Raw genomic sequence first — 25524 nt, 5'->3', positions numbered from 1 at the left:
ACAGCTTAAATTCCGTCCTTTTCATTTTACCAGCTTAAATACCGTAAGTCATTTCTTCTCAATAAAAGTCATTTCTTTTCAAGTTTAATTCTTGTCCTGCATTTATTTATTTAATGTATACATCAAGTTTAATTATTCCTTCAATGACCATGAGCTAATCCCCCCGGGGGAGGGTTATGCTGCTCATGTGAGAATCCGGATTGACTCTATAATATTCTAGAATCACTGCTTAGGAATTAGGTATAGATTAGACATCTGGTCCCAAAATGACTAAGACTGTACAAATTTGGAGTCCTGATGCTCCAGAACAGTCTCACGAGAGACCCAAAATGTCTCGCGCACGACTCTCTGGTGTTAGACAGCTCTCCAATTTGTCCAGCTAATATAGAATCGAGCCAGGAGCTAAAATGATATTCCAGAGATGAAATATTAGTTCAACTCCTTATGCTAATGCGATGTGACTCAGAGATATGCGCGTTTCGCTAGGGATCGATACTCGACGTCATCTCAGGTTTGTCTATGAACTCGAGACGAATTAGAGCTGCAGTGATGTGGTAATATAAATTGTTAAAAAATGATTCTTGCATGAGTATGATTAACCCTCTCCCTGTTTCTCTATCTTTGTTTATTTACATCGAAATCACCGTTAGTAATTTACATTATTTATATTACCGTTAATTTAATTAAACCAATTAAATATCCTAAAATCCTACTCACTAAAAGTTGTAATTTCAACTGTGAACCTTGCCGAGCCCTAAGGTTTGGACGATCCCTTACTCAACCTATCCTACCAAACCCACCTGAGTAAGGTAACTTGACTAAACGGACGACTATACAGACTTTGGACTTGGACTTTGGTCTTCGGACTTCGGACTATGGATTGTGGACCTCGGACTTAAGTATAAAAACCAATAAACGTACAATTTAACATTTTATCAGATTTCCATCGAGGACAGAGAGAAACCGGGAAGGGATTCGACGAGAAAACAGAGAGAGGAAGCCATACCGCGAGATAGAATTAATACCGCTGAATAAACCCCTGAGCGAAATATTACCGTTGATCAAAAACCTGCAGGGATATGAAGGGCAGCGGAACACACCCAGAGAGTTGCCTGATAAACCTTTCTGCGCCTACCATCAGATACGTAATCATGAGACCGACGATTGTTATGCACTAAAGTGGATGGTTCAACGATTGGTGGAAAAAGGGAGGATGTGAGAGTTTATAAGGGGAGCACAGAATGAGGAGCGTGTGCCTCGTCAATATCGTATACTAGGAACTATTAATGTGATTTTCAGTGGAGAGGTACTAAGCCATAATGCCCATAGAGATAGGGTGAGAAAAATTGTGAGCATCCAGCAGATCAATGATGGGGTAGATAGACCGCGAGCAAGAGTTGGGAAAGTGGAGGACAGGGATAAGATTATCTTTAGCAGCACGAACTTGCGGCCAGTGGATTCTCCCCATGGGGACGCGTTGGTCATCACAGTAGTAATGGGCAACTACATGGTGAAGAGGGTGTTGATAGATTGCAGCAGCGCAGTAGACTTGTTGTTTAAAGGAGCTCTGGAAGAAATGGGGATTGATCATAGGCAATTAAGGCCTCCGCGGACTAATTTATATGGATTCAATGGAAACATGAATGAGCCTATGGGAGAACTCCTACTACCATTAACCACAGGTCTAGTGACTGTATTTGCGCGTTTTATAGTGGTAGATTCGTCTTCTCAATACAATGCAATTCTAAGGAGGCGGTGGATTCATGAGATGAAGGCCGTTCCGTTAACATACTATCAAGTGATACGGTTTCCCACTCCCATGGGCATGTATGAAGTTCACGGAGATCAAGTGATGGCCAAGAACAGTCATAGGGGTACAGTGAAACGGTTGATCCGCGGACCGAAGGAAGAGAACTCAAACCCTAGGAAGAGGCAGGCATAGCAATTACAGTGCGCCTCAGTGGAGGAGAAGGGGGAGGCAGCAGCAGGTCCGAAAACATTAGACGAGATCGAAGTAGTGAATATTGGAGGGGAGGATGAGAGGTTTACCGTTGTAGGGTCCAGCTTGCCTGAGGAATGGAAATATAAGTTAATACAGTTCTTGTCAGAAAACCAAGACGTGTTTGCATGGTCAATTAAGGAGGTTACGAGGTTATATCTAGAGTTCGCATGTCATCGGCTACACATGAAAGAGGATGTTAAACCAATGAGGCAAAAGATGCGGGCGTTAGACCGAAGTATGCGGAGGGCATTCGCGAGGAGGTTGCGAGGTTGAAAGGGGCCGGAATAATACGGGAAGTGGAGTTCAGAGATTGGTTGTCTAATGTGGTCGCGGTACCCAAGAAGAACGGCAAGGTATGTATGTGCGTTGACTTTACAGATGTGAATGTGGAGTGCCCGAAGGATAGCTACCCCATGCCACGGGTGGATGAGTTGGTGGACAAGGCAGCAGGATTCAAAATATTTTCGTTCATGGATGCATCTATAGGGTACAATCAGGTCGCGATGTACGGGCCAGATCAGGAGAAAACAACATTTGTTGTAGAAGGGGGCACATATTGTTATACAAGGATGCCATTCGGATTAGAAAATGCGGGAGCCACTTTTCAACGGTTGGGGGAGAAAATGTTCAAGAGCAAGATTCGAAAGGGGATAGAAATATACATAGATGATATGGTGGAAAAAAGCATGTCTGAGGGAGAACACTTGGAGGGATTAAGGAAAATGTTCGGAATACTACGAAAATACAATTTGAAGTTGAATCCAGAGAAATGCACATTCGGAGTAACCACAGGGAAATTCCTGGGCTACATCGTTACTCATTGGGGAATAGAGGCCAATCCAGAACAGATAAGAGCGTTGGTGGAGATGCCATCACCACAGAACGTCACAAAGGTGCAACGGCTTGCTTGGAGGGTCACGGCATTGAATAGATTCATTTCCAAGTCATCGGACAAATGTAGACTGATGTATCGGTTATTGAGAAGCACCCCTGATTTCCTATGGACGTCAGAATGTGAGGATGTGTTTCAAGAGCTAAAAAGGTATTTGGATAAGGCTATTGATAAACGTAAAATTGATTAGTCTACCTACGAAATGAACGATGAAATCAAAACGTAAGTAAACTAAAACTAATCTTATGGTCTTTATATTTTTCAAAGATTCTACTCTCAAGTCTATGAGATATAGTGGAGTAGAGTGATTCGTTCCACTCTTAGTCCTTCCTCATGCTATGTTCTCAAGTGTAAGTACTCTTAACTTAGAGTCTAATGAGAGATTTACGAAAAAGGAAACTAGACTACGATGCAACTACCCACAAAATGCAACTAGTCGACGATGGGAATAACTAAGAGAATGCTACGTTGATTCTATGATAAGGAGTTAGAGGGGGATTGATTCCACCTTAACTCGACTTAATCTTATTAATCCATTTAATCGTCAGTAATCGAATTAAAGCTGCTTTGAGAACAATTGGTTCTTCCTAATCCCTAATTACACATGGCATTCCTACCAATTCATAACTAGCATGTGAACGATTAAACCCATTCTCATGGTGAACTAATCGTTTCTAGAGTGGAAAAGAAATTACGACGATTCTACGATATTCGGAATCAAGCTTTCATCAAGGCTTCTCAACCCCCTCTAATGGAGGTTGAGCCAAAAATTATTACGCAATCATTTTCGATTACATTTAAACTAAACATGATATAAAGAATTGAAATTTACTTAATTAAACAATAATGAAATCTAATTTAATGACTCAATTGATATAAAGACAGGAATTGAAATTAGATCTAGGAATGGAAATGACAAAATCGAAATTGATAAAAATACTACTTTATTGATCTAATCAAAATGAAGAACAAGATTCAAAGGTTTAATCTAATACAATAGTTGAAATGGAACTAAACTTAATTAATCTACAAGAAAAACTAGATCTATAATTCATTAATGGAGGCTAACTAATCTAAATCTAATCTAGGTCTAACTATCTACCATTAACAATCTACCAAGCTTTTTTTTTTATACATTCAGATCCAAAAATCGTGCATGGGCTTGGAGCCATGTTTTGGGCCAGAGAATCAGGCCCAAAAACACTTTTCTTCGAAAAAAGGCCTCTTCAGCTGCAGTTGGCTTCAACAGACTTTTCGTCCACTTTTGCTCCTCTGATTGGATCAAGGCTTAAACCATTGGAAAGCTCTTTCCGAGCCGGTCATTTTGACATAAGGTAGGCCCCATTCTGAGGTCTGAGTCCAAAGATATGGCCTTGAAGTTCTCACGACTTTTGTGTCTTTGTTTTACGCGCGTCGACTTTTCAGCTTTTGACCGGGCTTTTGGAAAGGCTTTGTCTTCTAGAAACTTGGCCTTTAATCACGGAACTCCTTAGTAACTGACCTCTGCTTCTTTATCACACTAAAGTGGCACATTTCTGCACATAATGGACTTTGAAGCCTGAAATGCATAAAAACACATAATCAGTGTTAACTCTTGATTATTACTCACATAATTGGTCTAAAGGTATATGCATTCACATGGGTTAAAACTACAGTTTTGGGCTCTTATCAAACCACCCCAAACAGCATTTTGCTTGTCCTCAAGCAAAGATGAGAAATTAACATAAGTGACCAAAATGGAGTTCTATCTACTTCGTTTTAGCCGAGTGCGATTGCATTGACCATATGCAACAAGTCCTTAAACCACTAGGAATTCCCTAGTGGACGAGTTATAGCCTCGTGAGAGTTTTCCAGTGAAGGTACTCACAAACTTTATCTATACTACAACGACTAAGAAATAAAACTATTGTTTCCTTATTCATCCTCCAAACTATCTATACATCTCACTAGCTATGAACAAGAATAACCAAGTCAAAAACCTAAGCTAATATATGCATAATAATGAATCATCTACAATAAACATATATACAATGAGTAATACTATGAAATGTCTAGCAGGTCCGTTTCTGAAACTCGGAATAGCGTCCTTAAGTAGGTTCTCACAATAATAGTCAAGATACAACACTCTGATTTTTCCACTCAAGTTTAGCTACTCTAGTCTTTGATGGGCACACTTTTACCTTACAATCTCAATGACAACAAGGAAGCCGAGTCGATCAAACACATCTGCCACTTACTATCATACTAGCCTATTCCTAATTGAGCTAGAGGTCTTTATTAGGTGTTCAAGGGGATTAGGAGATGGTTTAAGAAGGAAGGAAATGGATATTCAAAAAGGACAAGTCTGAGATAATAGAGTCTTCATATTATGTAACTAGAGAAAACCTTGTTATTTACTTTTGCTTCTACACTTTGTTTCCATCCTTAGCCATATTTTTCTTTTCTTGACTTCTTTTTTTTTTTTCTTTAGCTTTTGACTCCCTTTTTATTCTATTTTTGGAGTTTTATTTTATTTCTATTTTTATTTTTCTTTTCCTTGGATGGAAACTTCTTTTCTTTATTTTCGGAAGCAATTAACTAACTTTTTGTTTACACAGGGTTTTCTCTTCTTCTTTCTTCCTCATTCTATTCTCGGACTTATTCTAAATTGGGTAGGTTGATTTTATATATTTTTTTTTTTTTTTTTGTTTTTGTAGCGAGGGGTAAAGGATTTGTGGTTTATGGAAGGCTAAAGAAAGGCTCGAGGGGCTTAATTAGCGGAAAATAATTCATAGGTTTGAATTTCTGGCTATATCGATCCAAAGAGGGCCTAAATTCTCGCTTAGGATATGGCATAGTGATCAAGCAAGTGGACGTGTGATATCTCTATCCGGATTTTACTTCTCCCTTGTGTCATTTCTCAAATGTTTCGCTCATATAAGGCTTTAGGCTATATTCTCACAGGATTTGTAAAATAAGTACTCTAGCCTCGATTTCAGAAACTTACTGCTAACAATCATAGATACTCATGTAATATATTTATAGATAGATGCAAAGATTATTACATATATATTAACCTAAATTTCTAACAATTATTCTGATGCAAAAGCTAGGTGAGACTTCTAGATTGTTAAGAGCATGGAGAAAGAAAACAATACCAATATTCCTAAGTGTATAGCATAACTTATTTATTTATATTTTTGAATTTTTTAAAATTTTAACTAGAAAACAAATGCATATTATATCTATCTAATCCTAACAGATGCCTTAATTACACGTGTTTCTATGCCCCCCCCCCCCCCAAACAAAAAGCATGCTTTGTCCTCAAAGCAATTAAATAAAGAGGGTAGGAAAAATACCATTGAAGCGTGTGAAATTCAGGAACATCTGTAAAACAAGGTTAGAACGCACTAATATAGGAAATAAAACCGACACAACTCTATCTGAAGTTCTACCCATTATGGGGTTAACAAGAATGAAATTGCTTGGGACATAAGCGACACTAACTAGAATGAAAACTTACCTTATCCCCCCGCATTACTCATCATCTTACTCATCCTCTTCTTCCATAAAGAAGTGAGGTTCCTTCGTATCCTGCCATGCCATGATAATTTGCCAGGCTTCCCGCCATTTATCATCTATGATTGCTAACCTATTAAGAGCCACTTGGTCTGACGGGGTGTAGGGTGCAACCAGATGAGGTTGTATCCTCCACCCTTGCCAAGTCATTGCATGGAAAGATCGAATAATACTATTGGTGGGTCATACAGTGTCGACCGTAATCCAATCCGTGAAGCGTGTACAAAAAACAGGAAAGAAACATAGCATAATACGGGAAACTAGAACGGGCATAAGAAGGTACTTATGCCTCATGCTATGGGATCGAGCTAAACTAGACATCAATGTTCGGGGAAGGTCGTGACACATACGTCCCGTGGCTAAAGCAAGGAAAACGCTGCAAGTGGCATCATTCACAGAAGAAAAACGCCATTCCCCTAAAATGTTTAGCATGACCCAAAACATAACAGTTCCTATGTTCATGGACAGGCTACCAAAGGCGACGTTATATTCCCCTTGGTCCTCAATACGGAAAATGCCCGCGCCATCGACGACTCATGCAAAACTTCGTAAGTGTAGACATACATATTATCGAATCCAATAGCACCATGGGTCTTGTATTTCATTGGCATAGCAAGTCCAAGAACAAATGCTAGCAAGAACACGGTAATTTCCATTGGTTCATTATCAATGTTGATGGAGAACACTTGTTCTCCATCTGGTCTTTCAAAGAAAATGCAGTTATATAAAAAATAAGATGCTAGTGTTGGGGAATAAAGTGCATCCGTCTCTTACCATAAAGCGGCTCCCCCAGCGAATGTGATAATCGCCACAAAACCAAGCACCATAAGTAGTGCTTTGGAACAAATCTTTGGAAGACTGTTCCGGTATCAATGTTGGAGATGTCATCTCAAAATTACGCTTTGGAATAGCTGCGAATGATTTGGATACTACGCGCGAAAAACTGGAAATTTTCTGGTCCACGAAGTCGGGGGCGTGCGAGCGCTCGATAGAAGCTTGGTCGCTCTGAAGAAATTGAAATTTCCAGTGTTTGGCGGTGGTCGCGTCAGCTTGCATGGCGCGGCTCGACAAAAACTCAAAAAAATATATCAGAGCGAAAGTGCGCTCTGTAGAAGCTTGAAGTGCGCTTCGGAGTTGCAAAAACTCGGAAAATGAGCCAAAACGAGGGAATCGCGGGAGTGAAAGGTGAGTGATGGAGTTTAGGTGTAGTGTGAGTTGTGAGGATAGATTGTATCAAGTTTATATAGGTTTAAAGTTGCTAAAATGGATCGGGAAGTTGCCAAAACTAATTACGGCAGGTTTTCGAAATCCTAAAATTTCCAAACCCAAAACGGAAACAACTCATATCCTTGATTCTAATTCAAACCCAGTATCTTTTAGGTTGATTTTATGATAGAATGTACCTATTTAATCTAGATTTCATCCTACAATGATACTCAATCATAGATATGCCTAAACGGCCAAATTTTCACCTTGACTCCGCAATAAATTCTAACACGAGGGTTATAAAAATAATGCTTGAATTGATAAAACCACCCCCAAACAAGTTGGGAAGGTGGGGTCAATATGAAACAACCACGCATAATGAAAATGACCCATTATATTAAAATTTTCATTCGGAGTACATTACACTACAAAATTCAAATTACGGAATTAAACTTGCATTAAAATAAATGACAGTAATGAAACTACAAATAAAACATCAAACATCAAACTATACTATCCCTAGCTACTCCGGAACTGGTGGCGGAGTGAACATGCTCTGGAGACTGCTCCTGAGCTCCTGAAGAGCTAGCACCATTCGTCCTTCGGCGACGACGCTCATGCCTGGATGGTGTGTCCTCAGAAGGAGAGTCCCCGTGAGGTGGGTATTGATTCAGCAACTCGTCCTGGAACTGGCGCTGAGCTTCTAGCTCGGCTCTCATCTGTTCCCACCTCTCGTCCTCTCTCTGGGTACGGAGCTCGAAGTTGTGATGCATCAATGTCTGTTGAGTCCGGAGGTCTTCACAGATAGTGTTAAGCGAACACATGCCTCGATGGATCACAGCCATGCGTTCTGCATCTGTCCAGCACCTCTCCTAGGCATCCGCGTCAAAACAATTCAAGTCCTCCTCATCCTCGGAGGCATCCTGATGTCCCCCACCCTCCTCGGCATTCTCAGCTCCTCCATCCTCTTCTTCTTCTTCTCTATCCTCAGCCAATCTCCAAACCCGTTGGACACACTCCTTATAGATGCGAGGGTTACGGTGGAGAGTGATGTATGTCCGATCAGTCGCCTGAGCTGCTCTCAACTTGAGCATGATCTTTGTTATCAACACAGGGAGAGGGGCAACAGTCCTCCCTACTCCCCTAATCATGCTCAGTAAAAACTCTAAGATGCAGAAGTCATACTTCCGCTCTCGAGTATCCATAAGATATGGAGGCAGATTCAGGCCGATATCGCCGACCTTCCCCTTCCCGGATGTTCCGACCAATCCATCGGGTCATAGAGCCATTTGGTTGGTCCCTATGGAAAGCTTTGTCGGACACAATGCGATTTTGCATTGTAGTCCCCCCCCCAATAACTGTCTCGTGCATCAATGGCTCTACCCCATTATGCTGGGACTCCTGCAGGGTGACATCCAGATAGATTCTAGGCGGAATGCCTAGAATCTCAGCCAACAACCCAGTCGTCACTTCCTTCCGCCTCTTCGCTACAACAACAAAAATCCTAGTCCCTTCCAACTCCCTCGTATCATAGAACCGTCGGACTAAGTCCTCGTGGTAATAGGCTTCAGCCGAGTACCACAAGCTATTCCAGTCTCGACTGATCATCTCATCACCGTAAAACGACGCGAAGTGGTCGGCAGTAAAAGCTTGCTCCGGCAAAATTCGACGTTGTTGAGCCATTGGAAGTTTGAATACGGTTTGGGGTTTGTAGGAGGTGTAGGAGTAATAAGGAAAGACCTCACTGATCAACAATGATGGTGGTGGTGGTGTGGTGGTGGCAAGCATAATATTTGAATTTTTTGGTGGTTTTTGGTGATGGAAATCGGTAGTGGTGGTGGTCGGTGGTGTTTGGAATCGATTTGGGTTGGGATTTAATTTAGGGCGTGGGTAAATTTTTAGTTTTCTTTTTATTTTGGTTTTGTTTTTTTTAGGTTTTGGAGCTTGGCGTTAATGGCGGATGGAGAAGAAGATCGCGAGTGCTGCTAAAGGTAAGGGCGCGGTCGCGCTGTCGGTGGGCGCGGGTTGGGCCCAAGCCCAAAATCGAAATTTGTGACTTTTTTCGATTTTTCGCGAAACTTCAAATCAAAATTGCCGCTTCGTTACCGGTCCGATTTTTGCGAATGAGATATGGAAATGATCAGGAGAGAATTTCCAATCCAGTGATCCATAAAACACTCCATTCCGACTGTGGATGACATATAAGATAGTGGAAAACACCTCGAAGTGCGTGCAAGACGTACGTTATGCTAACAATTGAACTCTAAATTCATGGATTATGTCCACCCGAATCGTAATACAATAAAACAGCCTAAGCAACTCTAATGGGACATAAATATTTAGTAATGAACATTTAACACGAACACCCCACCCCCAAACAAATTTTTACAACGGCTTAGAAAATTTGTTTTTTAAATGGGTCTTTTAAAGTCGATTCGAGACTTCCTAGGTTACTATGCTTATTCTTTTATATATATATATATATATATATATATATATATATATATATATATATATATATATATATATATATATATATAATTTTAATTTTAATTTTAAAAACAATAAACAAGAAGGACATAATTCACCCCATAGAGAAACATGACTCAAAAAATCCGAGAAAACATGCAAAGAGTGGAAAACCTGAATTATGTTTAAAAGCGTGGACTTAGGTTCCGGTATTTACAGCCACACACTCCATAGAGAGGGCCGGTTACCTTAATGGTGCACTCACCAATATATGGAAATGAAAGGAAATGCACCAACCACAAAAGTTGAGTCGTTTATAGTCGATACTTTCGAGACTTTATCTAGACGCGTATGTATGAACATGCAGTTTATCATATATCAACAACCGAAATAATTGTGGATCATTCCATAAATAAATATCACAGAAAACATATCCAAACACAATCAAGCACCAAGATTTCCTATGACTCAACCTAGTGAAATGAAAGTGAAGTCGGATAACCCTATTATGTAACCTATCATGCACCTTATTTTTCATTTTTGAATGAGTGGGTGTTCTAGTAAATAAGGGTGGAAAAGTGAATGGTTGTGAAGAATATGGTGGATATGGATAAGTTGTAGAAAGACAGCCTGTAAACAATGAGGATGTGGTTTTAGCACAAAACTCATTCATTGTGTGTGTAGGGACTATCTTAATTCTGAACATGAAGGTGTCAAATGGTTTGTCCTTCTGAAGTAGTTGTTTACTAGGTGGATTTAAAAAATTATGGAGCACGAGAGAAACAAAAGGGTCGAGTGCAAACTCGGGATTCCTTTGAAAGGGTGGAAGGAGGGGAATCGAGGTGGATGTTGTGTAAAGTAGTTCTTGATAGGGTGATTCATCACTTGCTCGAAGAAACTCATCGAATTGCTCATCTAGATTGGTCATATCCTCGTTACTATGATAGTCATCTACATCTTTGAGAAAGTCATCTATCTCATCCTCATCCGTAATATGTGTATCGACTAGTGTAGGGATGGAAATGTTGGAGTCTAAACTTCCAAAGGAAATAAATTTGGGCATATGATTATCAGAGAACGTGTTGTTGAAATAATCTGGAGCAACGCTCTCGATCATGCTAACCTCTCCATCCATAGACGAATCGGGTAACTGTGTCTTTGTTTTAAAAACATTGACTTCAACAGAAAGATGGCCAAAAGACATGGACATTGAACCATCATGGCAATTAATGAGCGCATTGGCAGTTGCCAGAAAAGGATGCCCTAAGGTGATCGGGACAGAGTCGGTAACGACTTCTGTGTCGAGGATGACAAAATCAGCCGGATAGTAAAAATCCTGAATTTTTACCATAACATTTTCGACGACACCCTTAGGATACTTAATAGACCAATTAGCTAATTGCAACCTCATTCTAGTGGGTTGCATCTCGTCTAGACCTATTTGTCTATACAAATAAAACGGGAGTAAGTTTACACTAGCCCCCAAGTCTAATAACGCGGTCGTCATATAGGAATCTCCTAAGGTACATCAGACAAAGAGGGGCGACCGGGGTCCTTGTACTTAACAATTCCATTATGTTCAGATAGAGTTGGGAATTATTACGTTAAAAAGGTCTTTTTGGTATATTGGTCTTACGCCTAGTAGTACACAATTCCTTAAGAAACTTAGCATGGTGTGGTAGCTTTTTATAGCTTCGAGGAAGGGAAGGTTTATAGTTAGATTCTTGAAAACATCCCTAATCTCCTCGTAATTTGTATCCCTAGTTAACATGGCTAATTTTTGTGGAAACGGTGGTTTCGTCTATATTTAGCAATGGTATTACTGGGGTGTTTAACCGTGGCTTCTGTTTCTTAGGTTGTGTTGTAACCGGTACCTCTATAGTGGTAGGCTCTTGGTTTCTATTTAGGTATCTAGTAATATAGCGAGGGTGTAGGGACTCTTGGTGGGGTAACTATAGGCATAGTTACTTTGTTATCAACCACTCTACCGTAAGCGGAGGGTGGTGATGGCCTTTAGCTCACCTACATTTTCATACTCATTACTAGTATTATCGGTTACCTCAAAGGCTGTATTTGTTGTTTTAGGATTAGGTATTTCGTGACCTGGAAACACACCTTTGGGTTGGGCTTTATCTTGAGCCAACTGTTTGGTTAAATTATTAACGGATTATAGAAGCTGTTGGTTAGATTGAGCCATGGTTTGGAAAAGTTTTTGGCTCACTTGTATGAAGGTGTCAAGACGATCCGGTTGTGTGGGTGTAGTAGTCACGGGTGGTGTGACTGGAACTATTTCACGTGAATTATTTATGGGTGGATTTTGGTAGTTATTATTTACCGGAACGATACCTCTATTAGCGTTATAATTATTATAACTATCTTGACTTTGTGCTTGACCTTGACGAGGTTGCACTTGGTTGTTATAATTATTAAAATTCCCCGACCCGCCCTTGTCGAGTGGGGATTGGTTAAAAGGCGTATGCGTAGAGCCTAACATATTGATTATTGTACCCTTGGGGTGTGACGTTTTGGTTATTTCTCCAACCGAAGTTGGGATTTTGTCTCCAAGGGGTGTTAGGTTCACTATTAATGGAACAAGCCTGTTCATAGGCTATAGGACGATGGGAGGGGAGGGATGCTCGGGCTCCAAACAGAAACTACATGGATTTGAATTTACATTCATGATGGGGATTGGCTTTTGTTGTACATAAATGACCTCTACCTTTTTTGTGAGGGATTCAATTAGAGTTTTAAGCTCAGGATCTGATTTAACCTCAAACATACTGGTAGCCTTAACTGTTGAAGAAGAACTAGCGGAGCGGGAGTAATCATCACTACCCCCCCAGTTGTTATTTTATTTAGTTTGGTTTGGTCTTAAAAATTTATAAGCCTCCGAAGCTCCTTTGCTTAAGAAACTACCCCCATTCATTATGTCAAGGACTTCTTTATGGTGGTGTAGAAGTCCTTTGAAAAAGGCACAAACTAACGTGTCTTTCGCTAAGTTATGATGTGGACACTCTATAAGGAGATCGGTGAAACGATTCCAAGCCTCTGAAAATGTTTCATGAGGATTTTGTCGAAATAAATGAATCTTGGAAAGCATCTCATCCGTCTTTTGGGGTGGGTAAAATGTTCCATAAACATTTGAACAAGTTTAGCTCACGAGTCCACGAATTAGGCGTTTGGGCAGCTTAACAAAGACGCCTTTATCGGCTAAGGTGAAAGGGAATACCCTTAATTTAATTTGTTCGTACCAACCGTAGGATGGTGGAATGTTGTTAGGACTTGTTTAATCCTACGCGATGCCGATAAGGTTTTTATGGTGTAATCCATGAAAAACGGGTAACAAATTAAAAATATTTGGGGGAATTTGGAAATCCCCCGCTGGGTCTGCTAGAACGATGCAAGATTTGGGGCTATCGCTCAATGCTTTGTAGAAGTCAGAGAGAGGCCTCTCTTCTTCGTCGGGCATTGTGTCAGGTGATGTGTGTGAAATAGTAACTAGAGGTGTAGTGGGTGGTATACTAGATAGACTTGTTTGTTGACGTTGTTTTGTAATGACATTCGGTGTTTTTGTTCGGCCAGACCTTAATATCATACAAGGCTAAAACCAAACTTAGCTAACCACATCAACACTCCAAACAATTCTGATATACTAGTATAAACCTCTAAACGAGGAGATCGAGGTGTGGAAGAAAGGAATACCTGACAAGGCCCTTGTTTCGCTTTATGAATAGCGTCTTGTTTACGCTTTGTTCGTGTATATATAGCGGTTAGAACACTGAAAAATATGAAAGATCAAAGTTGAATCAAAACCGTTAAAATCCGAAAAATTTTGTTGGGGCGAATGCTTCGGGATAGGCGCTGTCGCTCTCGGGTAATTTTCAAATTACAGTGTTTTTAGGGCGGGTCGCGCTCTTGCTCCAGGCTATAGGACGGGTCACGCTCAAGGAAGTCGCGCGCTGCTAAGTGTAATTTTTACCCAGAATTTTTCAACTCTAAAATGGACAACCACAGTATGAATCAAACAAGGGTGGGTGGGTGAAATGGGACTTTAAGAACAGTACTAACACTACGAAAACAATACGAAAGTGAAACTAAGATGGCAGCGGCGCCATTGATAAACGTAAAATTGATTAGTCTACCTACGAAATGAACGATGAAATCAAAACGTAAGTAAACTAAAACTAATCTTATGGTCTTTATATTTTTCAAAGATTCTACTCTCAAGTCTATGAGATATAGTGGACTAGAGTGATTCGTTCCACTCTTAGTCCTTCCGCATGCTATGTTCTCAAGTGTAAGTACTCTTAACTTAGAGTCTAATGAGAGATTTACAAAAAAGGAAACTAGACTATGATACAACTACCCACGAAATGCAACTAATCGACAATGGGAATAACTAAGGGAATGCTACGTTGATTCTATGATAAGGAGTTAGAGGGGGATTGATTCCACCTTAACTCGACTTAATCCTATTAATCCAATTAATCGTCGAATCGAATTGAGCGCTTCGCAGAACAATTGGTTCTTCCTAATCCCTAATTACACATGGCATTCCTACCAATTCATAACTAGCATGTGAGCGATTAAACCCATTCTCATGGTGAACTAATCGTTTCTAGAGTGGAAAGGAAATTACGGCGATTTCTCTAACGATATTCGAATCAAGCTTTCATCAAGGCTTCTCAACCCTCTAATGGAGGTTTAGCCGAAAATCATTACGCTTAATCATTTCGATTACATTTAAACTAAACATGATATAAAGAATTGAAATTTACTTAATTAAACAATAATGAAATCTAATTTAATGACTCAATTGAAATAAAGACAGGAATTGAAATTAGATCTAGAAATGGAAATGACAAAATTGAAATTGATAAAAATACTACTTTATTGATCTAATCAAAATGAAGAACAAGATTCAAAGGTTTAATCTAATACAATAGTTGAAATGGAACTAAACTTAATTAATCTACATGAAAAACTAGATCTAGAATTCATTAAATGGAGGCTAACTAATCTAAATCTAATCTAGGTCTAACTATCTACCATTAACAATCTACCAAGCTTTTGTTTTTATACATTCAGATCCAAAAATCGTGCATGGGCTTGGAGCCATGTTTTGGGCAAGAGAATCAGGCCCAAAACCCAATTCTTTCAGTCCAAAAAGGCCTCTTCAGCTGCAATTGGCTTCAACAGACTCTTCGTCCACTTCTGCTCCTCTGATTGGATCAAGGCTTAGACCATTGGAAAGCTCTTTCCGAGCCGGTCGTTTTTCATAAGGTAGGCCCCATTCCGAGGTCTGAGTCCAATGATATGGCCTTCGGAAGTTCTGACTGACTTTGTGTGCTGTTTCTGCCCGCGTCGACTTTTCAGCTTTTGACCGGGCTTTTGGAAAGGCTTTGTCTTCTAGAAACTTGGCCTTTAATCACGGAACTCCTTAGTAACTGACCTCTGCTTCTTTATCACACTAAAGTGGCACATTTCTGCACATAATGGACTTTGAAGCCTGAAATGCATAAAAACACGTAATCGTGTTAACTCTTGATTATTACTCACATAATTGGTCTAAAAGTATGTCTGTTACAGGGTTAAAACTACAGTTTTGGGCTCTTATCAGCTATGTTACTATCACAACCAGAGCAAGGGGAGAAGTTGTATCTATATTTGGTGGCCACCGAGTATGCGGTCAGTTTAGTGCTTGTTCGAATAGTTGATCGAGTGGAGAAGCCAGTGTATTTTCAAAGCAAGACATTGTTGGACGCCAAGACGCGGTACAACAGAATGGAGAAGTATGCCCTTGATTTAATCTTTTCAGCCATGAAATTGAAACCATACTTTAAGTCACACTCGGTGGTGGTGGTGACGAACTTGCCTCTTAAACAAGCATTAAGGACAGAGAAGTCAGGTAGAATGTTGAAATGGGTAGTGATGCTCAGCTTGTATGAGATATAGTATCAGATAAGAATGGTGGAGAAGGCACAGGCTGTCGCATAGTTTCTAGCAGAATTCCCTGCCGAAGACCCCACATGGGGAGAGGAGATGGTCATGGAATCAGAGAAGGACGGGGAGCCTGATCTACTAGACCCTTGGGATAAGAAGAATGGGTGGAGAATATTCACAGATGGATCCGCTACGAATGCATGCAGTGGCATAGGGGTTATGTTGGTTACTTGAATGTAGTGTAACAGAGGGCCCGCAAGTTTACGAAGCTCCGGTTTATACACTTGGGGCGAGGGGAGAATAGACACGCAGATGCTCTGGCTTACGTGGCTGCGGCCATGCCGGGGTTAAAGGAAAGAACAATACGGGTAGAAAAATTGGAGAAGCCAAGCACAGAAGAGGTGATAGAGGTGTGTCAGGTTACTGAGGAAGACAGGGGTGGATGGAGCTCATTAAACATTTTTTAGAGGGAAAGGAGGTGACCGATAAGAAAAAAAGAAGAAGGTTGGAACATCTGCTCATAGATATGTATTATTAGAAGGTGAGTTGTACCTAAAGAACTTTAATGAGCCATTATTGAAATGCCTAGGACTGCGGCTAGCCTTAGAGGTGCTGGAAAAGTTACACGAGAGGGACTGTGGGAGTCACTCTGCTGGGAGAACTACGGCACATCGATTACTGACACAGGACTATTTTTGGCCCCACATGAAACGGGATGCAGTGGAGTTTGCTAAGAGGTGTGACAAGTGTCAGAGATTTTACAACTAATATTCGCGCCTGCGAAACAATTGCATAATGTCTCGAGTCTGTGGCCCTTTGCCATGTGGACGATGGACATCGTGGGGCCGCTACCTATGGCTAGCGGAAAAAGGAGGTATATGCTGGCGGCCACGGACTATTTCACCAAATGGATAGAAGTCGTACCATTGTAACAGGTGAAGGAGGCGCAGGTGATTAAATTTCTATGGGAAAATATCATATGCCGGTTTGGGCTGCCATATGCGATCATTACAGACAATGGGACACAGTTCACAGGAGCCAAGGTGACCGAATTTCTGCAGGCATACAAGGTGAAGCAAGGGTTCTCTGCTCCATACAATCCCGAGGGTAACGGGCAGGCAGAATCTTCAAACAAAACGATATTGAACAACCTGAAAAGAAAGTTGGAAGACAAGAAAGGCGTGTGGGCAGACAAGCTGAACCATGTCATATGGGCTTACCGAACTACACCTCGGACGACCACCAAGGAGACCCCGTTTGCCTTAATATACGACGTTGAGGTCGTGATTCCTACAGAGATGGTGGCAGCTACTATGAGAACAAAGGCAGTGGAGGAGGTATCGAATTGGTGAATATTAGCCGAAGACTTGAATCTGGTGGAGGAGAGAAGGGACTCGGCTCGCATTCGATTGGAAGAGTATCACAGGAGATTACAGAGGAAATACAACAAGCGGGTCAGGCCGCGGCAGTTCAAGATAGGAGAGTTGGTGCTCCGCCAGGTTACTCCAAGCACGAAGAAAGAAAAAGAGGGAAAGTTGGAACCCAATTGGGAAGGGCCGTACACCGTGGTGGAAGTAGGAGGGTCTGGAACTTACAAGCTACGAACAATGGAGGACAAACTGATAAAAAAGCCATGGAATGTAAGAACGTTAAAAAAAAATTACAAGTGAGTGTAATGACGTTATGAAGCCATGTAAGGGAGATTCAACGCAGAGGGCAGGAGCTGCTTGTAAATGTATAAAACCGTAGCCCTTTTGTGAAAGGAAATTTGGTTGTTATGTATGAGTTCTAAACCAGAATGTGAGTCATGGGCAAAAGATGTGAGAGACACGGGGGGCAAAGAGAGTGACCCCATTAGGCTCCCACGCCTATCAGAGGGAGAGGCAGCGGAAGGGATGGACCCTTCGCTGACGCCAGAGTGGAGCGAGCTTGGAACAAAATGAGTTGTTCCAGTTTCAAGGCCTGAGTTCGCGGAGTGGGATGAGCCCTCCACGGATCAGAGATACAAAGACACATGGGACAAAAAGAGTGACACCATTAGGCTCCTATACCTATTAGAGAAAGAGGCAGTGGAGGGGATGAGCCTTTCACTGACGACAGAGCCGGAGCGAGCTTGGAACAAAATGAGGTGTTCCAGTTTCATGGCCTGAGCCCGCAGAGTGGGATGAGCCCTCCACGGATCAGAGATGTACAGGGCACAGGGGGCAAAGAGAGTGACCCCAGTAGGCTCCCACGCCTATCAAGGGAAGAGGCAGTGGACGGGATGATCCCTTCGCTGACATTAGAGTTGGAGTGAGCTGGAACAATGTGAGTTGTTCCAATTTCACGGCCTAAGCTTACGAAGTGGGATGAGTCCTCTGCAGATCAGAGATGCAAAAGACACATGGGGCAAACAGAGCAACCCCATCAGTTTCCCATGACTGTCAAGGGGAGAGGCAGTGGAGGGGATGAGCCCTTCACTAACGCCAAAGTGGGAGCGAGCCTGGAACAAAATGAGTTGTTCTAGTTTCATGGCCTGAGCCCGCAAAGTGGGATGAGCCCTCTGTGGGTCAGAGATGCAAAGGACACATGGGCAAAGAGAGTGACCCCATCATTTTTCCCCGACTATATGAGGGAGAGGTGGCGGAGGGGATGAGCCATTCACTGACGCCAAACTTAAAGTGAGTCTGGAACACCATGAGTCGTTCCAGGTACACGATCGGAGCCCGCGGAGTGGGATGAGCCCTCTGCATGTCAGAGATGCAAAGGGCACATGGGGCAAAGAGAGTGACCCCATTAGTTTCCCATGCCTATCAGCGGGAGAGGCAGTGGAGGGGATGAGCCCTTCACTGATGCCAAAGTTGGAGTGAGCCTGAAACAAAATGAGTCGTTCCTGTTTCACGATCTAGGCTGCAGAGTAGGATGAGCCATCCACAGTCTAGAGATGCAAAAGACACATGGGGCAAAGAGAATGGCCCCATCAGTTCCCCATGCATATTAGAGGGAGAGGCATTGGAGGGGATGAGCCCTTCACTAACACCAGAGTTGGAGCGAGCATGGAGCCAAATGAGTCGCTCCAATTTCCGGACCTAAGCCCGCGGAGTGGGATGAGCCCTCCACAGATTAGGGATGCAACGGACACATGAGGAAAGGGGAGTGACTTCACCGGGCTTCCATGCCCATCAGAGGGAAAAGCAGCGGAAGGGATGAGCCCTTCGCTGACACTAGAGCTGGGGGGAGTCCGGAGCAAGGGGAGTTGTTCTAACGAGTCCTGGCAGGATCAAGCTGGGGACTAGAGACACAGGAAACTCACGGAGAAGAAGTAGAGACATGGAAATTTACTTAAGTATTTGTTGCAAGTTAACCAAATAATTAGATGTGAAAGAGAAAGAAACCATAACACACAGGACTAAGTCAAATATCACATTCAAAGAAATAGTAGCTAATAGCAGTAAAATAAAGAGTGTAGCAAAACACAAGCCAATAAATTGTAGAAGTATTTTATTACAGGCAGAAACTTTCTAAGGCTCTGGGACAGTAGACTAGTTAATGAGCCTCACATCTGCGATATCTGAGAGGATAGCAGCTACAATCCTTTCAGAGGCTTCTTCGACGAAAGGGGTCTCTTGGGTGGTTGGATCCTGAGTAGACAGTTCGGTGGTGATGGGATGTTTGTTAAGGACCTCTTGGGCTGACACTTCTCCCGTCGTGGCATCTGGGGATTTGATCACCAGGGTGGAAGGCCCTTCAGGGAGAAGACAACCCTCCCAAATGAGTCTTTCATGCTCCTCCTGTATTTTCTTGGCTACTCGCTTGTCTGCCAGGAGCTTGAAGCGATCGCGGAGTACAGTTAGGTCTGCCTGGTGATGTTGCTAGGATGTGGCGGAGGCCTCTTGGTGCTTCTGGTTGAGGGCGTCCATGGCCACCTGATGTTGTTGAGTGAGAACATCCAAGGTGAGCTGATGTTGCTTCCCATTGATGGCTTAGACGCTCATTGACCTTGTCCATATACTGTTCGTGAGCTTTCTCCGTGGACTGGAGCTCATCTTGGGCCTTAACTTTGGCCAGATTGGCAGCCACAAGCTCAAATTGAAGGTTAGCCCAGGCAGACCGTATACCACCAGGGCCGTTAAGCTCCTTCTCCAGGGATGCCACCTTGGTCTTGGCACTATACAGGCCGCAAATCATGAAGGAGACATCTAAGCTCACTTGGGATTAGAGAGAGAGGGATTAAAAAAAATAATAATAATTTGATGAATGAATGAGAAAGAGCGAAGGTAGAACCCTCTCCCAGTTGGTGTATAGGGAAGTTCGGTGTTGATCGAATGAACCCCCGTCAGCATACGCAATGTCCTTAGGCAAGTGAGCATTGTAAAAGAGTGAAGAGGCAACGGCCGCATTATCAAGTGCTGAGTCCGCACTATTCAATCTGCGGTTGCGCACATTAAAGATAGGACAAAAGTCTTTTACCGGTGCAAGCTCAGAGGCCGGGGCAGTATTAGGAATGGGCTCTTTGCCAGACCGGCGGGGGCAGGGGAAAGAGTCAGCAGGGGAAGTAGTGGCAGCAGGTTCTTCGGAGGTGGAGGTTCACTGAGTGGAAGAGTGAGGTTCAACAGACACGGTGGTCCACTATTTCTTGGATAGAGGTTGGTCAGTGGGTGCCCGCACCTCGACGGAGGGAACCTCCAACACCACATCTTCATCGGTATCACTATCGAACAGCTTTTGGGTGTGAATGTCCATGTTTTCAGGAGGGGAGTGTGGGGAGGTATACTAGTCGTCCCAATTAGAAATGGAGCGGTATGAAGGGACGGCCTCTAGTGCAGAGGAGGCAGGAGGATCGTGTGATTCACGGGAGACGGGGGAATGTGTGGAGGTGCGGGGATGTTGGCAGCGGGAGGTGTGGGAGTGAGACTTTTTCTTTAGAGGGGGTGATGCTCGGGGTTTACGTTCTTTAAGAGGTGGAGGGAGATAAAAGGGAGCTGAGAAATCACCTATATCGCGTAGGTTGGGAACTGATAGCAGGGGGGTAGCAGTAGTAGGGTGGATACCCAAACGGGCGGCTTGGGCGTGGCCGAGGTTGCGAAGCCTTTGAAAGATAGGGCACAATATGCCGGAGTAAACTTGGGACTTGGAATCTGGCTGCCAACCTACAAAATAAAGAGAAACCACGGTCAAAGATAACAGGGGGAATATATCAAAAGATAAGGGAAGAATAGAGATACGCACAGCGAGGTATGAAGGCGAGATGGTTAAGAGTTAAGTCAGAAGGAAGGTCCGCGGAGAGGAATTGCCCCAATACATATAACGAGTAGTGATGCCACACTTTATCTGAGGAGGTGACATGAAGTAGGAAGGATTGCTTGCGAGGGCGTACACAAAAAGACTGGTACCCCACACCGACATCTTTGGTACTTTTCTTGATATACTATTGAGAAAAGATATCGTGGCCTTGTGATCTTAAGGTCTCCTGTCTTATTGTATGAGTTCGCAGCGGACATAACTCTCCAAAAATTCCCTATGCCTTGGCAAGGGGGAATGTTGAAATGATTACATACCTCGACGTCCAACAAGGTGAGAGGTAACCGTAAACCGGCGACAATTTGACCCACCGTGACTACAAGGTACCCCAGACATCGGGGAACTAGGTGGGGGTAGTGGGTGATAGATGGCACATGTTCTAAAGTGATGTCAACCGGAATGTCGTAAGCAGCTCTAATTGCGACCTGATAACCCGATAAAATTGAATACAATTTTACTCCAAATAAATAATGAATATCAAATGGAAGTAAAACTAAAACTTTATCGCATACTATTTATCAAAGATTTCTACTCTCGATACTATTGAAGTAGAGTTGGAATAGAAGATTCGTTCCACTCCTAGTTCTTTAGCATTCAAGTTTTCCATGACTATCAATCTTACCAAAGTCAATGAGAGTTTTATGAATTATACTACGATGCAATTTATACTAACAAGATACTGGGATTATAATGATTCAACTACGAAATGCTACGGAATACTAAAGTTTGAATCTAGACTAAGAATTAGGGGAGAATTGAATCCACCTTGAATCCAACTTAAGAACTAGCATAGATTGTTGTAATCCAATTCTTACGTTCTTATGGTAAGAGTTGGTCGTTCTAATCCCTAAATATACATGGCTTCTCTACCAATTCATAACTAGCATGTGAGGAAGTCCACCCATTCTCATGGCGAATCAACGACCTTCTAGAGTGGAATAGACTCTTACAACAATTCTACACTACACAATCAAGTTTTCATCAAGGTTTCACCAAACCCCTCTAATGGAGGTTTAGCCTTGATTCATCAAACTATCATTTCCATATGAATTAAAACTATACATCATATAAAGATTCTAACTTTACTAATTTAACTAATCAATAGATTCAAATCTAAATTAATAACTAAGAAATGAAATTGATAACTAAATAATTAAAACTAGATTATGATTAACTAATTACCAATTGAAGACAACTAATTTATGAATTTAACAATACTAAAACTAAACAAGAATTGAATCAATAAACTAAATCATAATTAAAGATGAATACTTTATTATAAAACTAAATGTGATTCTAAATTAATCATTTACTTGTTCTAACTAATCTATTGCAAAGTAAAACCTAGATCTAAAACAATAATTGGAAACTAATTAATTGAAAAAATTCAAGACTAGATCTAGAACTAAGCTTTAATGGCTACTTTCTATCCTAACCTAATTGATACTTCAAAGCTAAGTCTTGTATGTGGAAATGGAGGAGACCAGATCCACATTTTCGTGCATGGGCTGAGGGTCCATATTTTGGGTCGGAAAATTGAGCCCAAAACCCAATTTCTTCAATCCACAAGGCCCTTTTCAGCTGGCTTTGACTTCAACAGCCTTTTCATCTACTTTTGCTCCTCTGATTGGGAAATTAGCAAATATGAGAAATTAGCATAAGTGACCGAAAGTGGAGTTCTAACTAATCTCGTTTCGCCGAGTGCGATTGCATTAACCATATACAACAAGGCCTTAAACCACTAGGAATTCCTTAGTGGACGAGTTATAGCCTCGTGAGAGTTTTCAAGTGAAGGTACTCACAAACTTCATCTATACTACAACAACTCAGAAATAAAACTATTGTTTCCTTATCTATGTCTCAATTATCTATACATCTCACTAGCAATGAATACAGAATAATCAAGTCGAAACCTAAGCTAATATATGCATAATGATCAATCATCTACGAATAAACATATATACAATGAGTAATACTATGAGATGAACTAGCAGGTCCATTTCTGAAAACTCGGAATAGCATCCTTAAGTAAGTCCTCACATAAATGTCAAGACAAAAACCACTCTGATTTTTCCGCTCAAGTTTTGCTACTCCAGTGTGCAGTGGGCACACTTTACCTTACAAACTCTATGACACACAAGGAAGTCGGATTCGATCAAACACATCTACCACTTACTATCACACTAACCTATTCCTAATTGAGCTAGAGGTCTTTATTAGGTGTTGCTGGGATTAGGAGATGGTTTAAGAAGGAAGAAAATGGATATTCAAAAAGGACAAGTCTGAGATAATAGAGTCTTCATATTATGTAACTAGAGAAAACCTTGTTCTTTACTTTTGCTTCTACACTTTGTTTCCATCCTTAGCCATATTTTCTTTTTCTTTGGCTTTTGACTCCTTTGATTCTATTTTTGGAGTTCTAACTCTTTATTTTCTTTTATTTTTATTTTTTTTTATTTGGATGGAAACTTACTTTTCTCATCTGAAGCGACTAACAAATTCTTGATTTCAAAGGTTCTTCCCTTTTCTATTCTTCATCTCTATTCTCAAACTTATTCAAAAAATTGGGTAGGTTGATTTTTTATTTTGTTTTGTTTTCTAACAGGGTAAAGGATTTGCGGTTTATGAAAGGCTCAAGAAAGGCTCAGAGGGGCGACTAGTGGAAAATAATTCATAGGTTTGAATTTCTCGCTTAGGATATGGTATAGTAATCAAACAAGTGGACGTGTGATTTTTCTATCTGGATTTTACTTCTCCCTTGTGTCATTTCTCAATTATTTCACTCATATAAGGTTTTAGGCTATATTCTCACAGGATTTGTAGAATAAGTACTCTAGCCTAGATTTCAGAAACTTACTGCCAACAATTATAGATACTCATGTAACATATTTATAGATAGATGCAAGGATTATTACCTACATATTAGCCTAAGTTTCTAAAAACTATTCTAATGCAAAAGCTACGTGAGACTTTTGATAGGGTTATATACTAAAAGCCTTACTTTTGTATTAACTCTAATTCTTTATATTTTGAATGAGAATCATATGGGCAAATGTTATGCATATTATATATGTTATTAGTTATATGCATGTGTCTAATACTTTATGTTGTAGATGATATGATGTGAACACACAGAAGATCATATCATCAATACCTTATAAAGTTTAAGTAACCGTTCACAACCTAGATGGATTTGGACAAACCATTAGTGCGGTTGTAGTATAATCTGGTATTAGTCTATCTTGACTATAGGATTAGACTAGTACACTTTGTGTGTATTGAACAGGACCAAGTGAGGTTGTTTCTCTTTATACTGACTATATAAGAGAACAAACTCCTCTGTTATTATAGATGTTTGTCCTCTTAATCCGGATATAATAACAGGCACTTACATGCATTGTACATTGCTTTAAATCATCAATGAGTGAGATTTATTTGTGAATTAACAAACTCGATGGATTGGGTAATGACATTGTATGTAAGGTGTGCTGTTGATTATAGAAGGAATCCGTGTCCTGCAAGAAGTCGGGTTGATGATGTCCCCTTGAGGAGCTCAAAAAGATTGTCATGTAAACCCTGCAGGTGGATTTATTCCGACATGACAATGAAGTTGAGTGGTACTACTCAAGGACATAAGAAGTTGATTAATGTAGTTGTCAGTAACTTGACTTAATCAACGGATATTCGATATCTTAAACACGGGGAGATCAATGAGCATATAATATGGAGCCCATAAACGCTGACACATAATTTTGGATTAAGGCGGTAGTGCAACAATGGTCTTTAGTGGAATAAGGCATTTATTGACGGACTTGGGCCATGTGTTATGGGTGAACATGGGAAGCCCAAGCCCTTCAGGAGGCCCAACCCTAATTTCTCCTCATGGTCCCTGTTGTAGCCTATAAATAGAATACTTTTTCTCTCTGGCCGAAATTCACGACTCACTGTATTAGAAAAAGAGGCAAGAAAAGTAGATCTGAATTCGTTTATGATCTTGAGAGAAAGAAGGGGATTGGTAGACCGTTGTCCACACAACGTCCAATCTATTCTAAAGGAATACAACAGAAGATCAAGGGGTTAATTTCGGATTTGATAAAGCTTGGATTCCCAGAGTTATCTAAATCGGATTCAAAGGTATGTTTTCCAATCACAAATCGTGGACACTCATTAATTC

At 41.2% G+C, this 25524-nt stretch overlaps 1 protein-coding gene and 1 pseudogene across 1 annotated transcript; both read left to right on the top strand.

Annotated features, from left to right (window-relative positions):
• The first annotated feature begins 1495 nt into the window (after positions 1–1495).
• Positions 1496–1942, top strand: LOC147509985 (uncharacterized). Its single transcript, XM_086597972.1, has one exon. It carries the CDS (start codon positions 1496–1498, stop codon positions 1940–1942), a length of 447 nt encoding a protein of 148 aa, XP_086454098.1.
• An 11181-nt stretch (positions 1943–13123) lies between these two features.
• Positions 13124–13217, top strand: LOC147509984 (small nucleolar RNA R71; annotated as a pseudogene).
• The last annotated feature ends 12307 nt before the right edge of the window (positions 13218–25524 follow it).

The sequence above is a fragment of the Coptis chinensis genome, chromosome 3, assembly GCF_015680905.1.
Source record: "Coptis chinensis isolate HL-2020 chromosome 3, ASM1568090v1, whole genome shotgun sequence".
In the NCBI taxonomy this organism is placed as follows: Eukaryota; Viridiplantae; Streptophyta; class Magnoliopsida; order Ranunculales; family Ranunculaceae; genus Coptis; species Coptis chinensis.
This window is presented reverse-complemented; position numbering and strand designations above follow the sequence as displayed.